The 3,961-nt window shown below is 61.0% G+C and overlaps 1 protein-coding gene across 1 annotated transcript; it reads right to left on the reverse strand.

Annotated features, from left to right (window-relative positions):
* Window positions 1-286: 286 nt before the first annotated feature.
* LOC123079705 (EID1-like F-box protein 3) lies at window positions 287-1,418 on the reverse strand. Its single transcript, XM_044502507.1, has one exon. The coding sequence runs from the start codon at window positions 1,416-1,418 to the stop codon at window positions 549-551; it is 870 nt and encodes a 289-aa protein (XP_044358442.1). The 3' UTR covers window positions 287-548.
* Window positions 1,419-3,961: the final 2,543 nt, after the last annotated feature.

Below are 3,961 nucleotides of genomic sequence, written 5' to 3' on the forward strand. Positions count from 1 at the left end.
CAGTGCAGGCTCCGAGGCCTCCCCTCCGTGACCCGTGACAGCCGCCGCAATGCATCACCCATTACATAGGCCTAGATAATCGATCGAGCTAGACGACAGTGGTTCTACCTTTGAGCAATGGTGGCTAGTGCATGTCAGATGCGCTTGCCATGGCCTGACCATTCTGTTGTCCATTTGTCTGTCATTGAGAACAAATCGACGCCGAAGCTAGAAATTCAGCCATGAGATCGCCTCAAATGGAAACAAAGGTAATCAATTAATCCATGGCGCCGCGCTCGCCGATCCTACTATGGAAGTAGTTTATTTCAGGCAAGTTGTGGCCGCGAGAGGTCGCTCGAAAGAGCAAGTCTGTAGCTCGCGCCGCACCAACGCACGTCACTTCTGAACCGCCAAAAGAAACAAACAGCTGTGCGGCAGTGCAAAATTGGATTGCAACAAGGCTACAGGAGCCACGAGATTATATAAAGCCAACAAAACAAACGGGAAAAAGCCGGGGAATATGCTTCTACTCTACTACATTTTCATGTGGCTAAGACAAGCTCTTCGCGTCACAGCTCCATGTGCCGGTCGTCGCTGTCGGCGGTGGCAGTGAACCCGTCTTCGTCAGAGTCGGTGTCCTCGCCACCGCGGCCGCGCTCGCGCTCGCCGTCGCCGTCGCTGGAGGAGAGGCGCGCGAGCCAGCAGCTGCCGTGGAGGTGGCCGCTGACGCAGACGAAGTACTCGAGGCGGCCCTCGTGGGCGCCGAGCCGGCGGCACGCGCTCCGGGGCGCGAGGCCGGCCGCCGTGACGCTCCAGACGCGCGCGCCGCAGTAGGGGCAGCGCACGCGGGGCTCCAGCGGGGCGCGGCCGCCCACCAGGCATGCGCGCGTGCGGGAGCGCATGAAGCCGCGGAACACGCCGCGGTAGGCGCCCACGTCCTCCTCGTCGGCGGCCGCGGCGCCGGCCGCCGCGTGCTCGCACGGGTCCGACACGTACAGCAGGTCCCCGCCGCACCGCCGCGACAGGAAGCTCCGCCCGGACGTCTTGGAGAAGCGCGACACGGGCGCGAAGTGTCCGCGCACGCCCGCCCCGGCCGCGCCGCAGCAGAAGAGCAGCAGCTTCGCCAGCGCCGGCCACCCGCCGCCCACGCGGCCCGACGAGGCCGACGGCCCCGTGGTGAGCGCGGACACCATCCGCGGCGCGCGCGAGACGCAGAGCTCCCGCCACAGCACGCGCTCCGCGACGGCGCGCAGGCGGCGGCTGACCCGCGCCACGGAGCACAGCGCCTGCGGGTCCCAGTTGAGCGCCCGGAACACCAGCGCCAGCACCTGCTCGTCCAGGATCCCCACGTTCACCCCGCGGATCCGCGCCCCAATGCCGCGCCCGCCGCTCGCGTTCGCCTTGCTGCCGCCGGCGCTGCCGACGCGCAGCCGCCTCATCTCCCGCGTGCCTTCGCTCATACTACCAGCTGAATGTTACCCAACCCAGTTACCCGACGTGGTGGTGTGACTCTGAGCGTGACTGCGATTGGTGTGCCCGAGCGCGGAGCGGGGCGGCGCCGGCGGGTGGGCAGTTATATACGCGCGCGCCCGTCCCGTCCGTGCTCCCTGGAGGCGACCCCGACCCGGCCGGCCACACCTGCTCCTCGTGGCGCCGCGCCGCGCGTGACAATTGTACGGCTCAGCCGCAATAGCCGCTCGCGCTACGGTTGCGATCAGAAAAGCGATCCTTGTCGCACTCCCCCGCACGCAAAATATCTCCATCATCCCCGCACGCTAATCCCTCTTGCCTTTCGTGCCGTGCCCTCCGTCCAAACAGCGCCATTCTTGGACCGGAGCAGCACCTGTCGCCACCGACCGATCCAAGCTTGCTGCCCGGACAGAGCGCGCCGGTGCTGCGCATGCGGGTGCAGCACAGCGCTGCTCGCCATCCCCAAAATATCTTGCGCGCACACTGCCCATCTTAGTTTACTTAGACGTAGTACTGGATCATGTATCATGCGAGCTTAGTTTACTTAGCTGACGTACTCTATCTATGGCGGGTACACTGGCGGGCGGGACGCGTGCCCCGTCGGTCGCATCTGCGCGCCCGTGCTCTGGGACGACACGTGCCTGCCGGGCCTCGCTCGGCGGGGACGCGTGGCGGAATCACGGCGGCTGGCACCGGATAGTCTCAGGATTCCGTTGGCTCCCCGCCCGGGGCTGGCGGCGGTGCGGACGCGTGTGGCCGCTTGGAAGCCCACACGCGGAAATATCTGGGGCTACGCGGCGCGCCTGGGTTGGCCGAGCGGCACACGCGTCGGGGAGCTGGCTCGGTCGCTCGCTGCGTGCGTTCCGTTTCTTTGCCGCTACGTACGTACTGGATGAAGAATTGGAGATCCACCAATCATCAATCCTGCTGCACGCACAACGGTGGGATTGCATTTTCTTTGTCCTCTTGTGGGAGAAGGGATGGAAATGTACGTTACGCAGGGTTTGACAAACGACGTCTCCGATGGCTCTCGCTCTGGTGCGATGGGATGCCCACGAAACGGGGTTCCTGGTCAATCATTCGTGGTGTCGGGGGCGATGTCATGGAGGAAGCATCGCCTCGCAGTTCACACGAGCATGTTTTTTTAGTTGGAATCACGCAAGCATGCTTGTTACTGTCGTCAGGTGATACTCTGCTAGTAACACAGCGGAGCAGCATCGCATCAGAGTTCTTGCCTTGTCAAAAAAAAAAGAATTTCGTGCGAAAACACAACTACGGGGTTTTTCTTCACAGAAATGCTAATTAGCTTGGCTTCCATGCACGAATCTTCATGCGACTGTAGTAGTCGTGTCACGTTTCAGAAGCGTTCGCTGTAAAACCGCCGCGCGCGGACGTCTTTTTGTCTTTTTTTCCTTATCCACTCCCTTTCACAGTTTCGCTCACTCGCTCTCTCGTTCTCCTCCCAAATCCCTTTTGCCTGGCACCGCCTCCTATCTCCGGCTTCACTCTGCCGCCAGCATCCCCCTACCGCCGCCGCCTCACACCCGTCTCCCTTGCCACGCCCTCCTCTTTCTCTGCAGCAACGCACCCCCCCCCCCCCCCCCCCCCCCCCCTCTCACCTGCGCATGCGCGCATTCGCTAGCAACATACACGTGTGGGGGGCACCATGAGGGCAACAAAATCCGCACCATTGCGGCAGAGAATAGGATGTCGCCGTTGGGCGGCGTGTGCTGTGCTGCTCGTGCTCTTCAGGCTGTTCGTGACGGTCATGGTGGCGCTGCGGCGTGCCTTGCTGTTCTCGATGTGGACTGTGAGGGTGCCTACGCCGATGGAGACGACAATGTTGGTGATGAGGACGTCCTAGGTGTTCTCGACGTAGATGTCGTCGGTGTTGGGGCTCAACGCCAGGGAGCTGATGGAGAGGCAGCCTCAAGCATTGCTGTTCTCAGAGGCTGTCTACGTGCATGCTGCCACAACTGTCGAACCGGAAGTGGAACTCTGAGCTGTTCTGCACCTTTCACAAGCATTGGCCATTCTTTTCTTTTCTTTTTGCAAAAGATCAAATCTTTTATTAAGGTTCACCGGAAGTACATAACATCTCAAAAATAGTAAAACATCAAGATCCCAATCGGGCGGTCAGTACCGCAGCCAGAACGAGCCGTTGTCACTGGTCTACTATTGGAGCCGGCTTGACTTTGAGCCCTTGCATAGATCTGAAGCATCTAGCACCAAATCTTGCCATGTAACGAGAAACTTAACCCCATCGCCCCATTGAGACGGCAGGAATCTACAGCGGAGCTCACGCCGACTATGTCTATACGGATGAACTCGAGGAGAATCGAAACCTGGAAGACAAACTCAAAGAAGAAGCACCACCACACACCTGAGCATCGCGCTTGCGAGGACTAACAAATTCTAACCTAAACTACTTACCGAAGCAGATGTGAGGGGATTCTCCTCCCCGCCATTGGCGCCCGGAGCGGTGGGCAGGGGATGGCAAACCCATAGGCTT

The sequence above is a fragment of the Triticum aestivum genome, chromosome 1B, assembly GCF_018294505.1.
Source record: "Triticum aestivum cultivar Chinese Spring chromosome 1B, IWGSC CS RefSeq v2.1, whole genome shotgun sequence".
NCBI lineage: Eukaryota > Viridiplantae > Streptophyta > Magnoliopsida > Poales > Poaceae > Triticum > Triticum aestivum.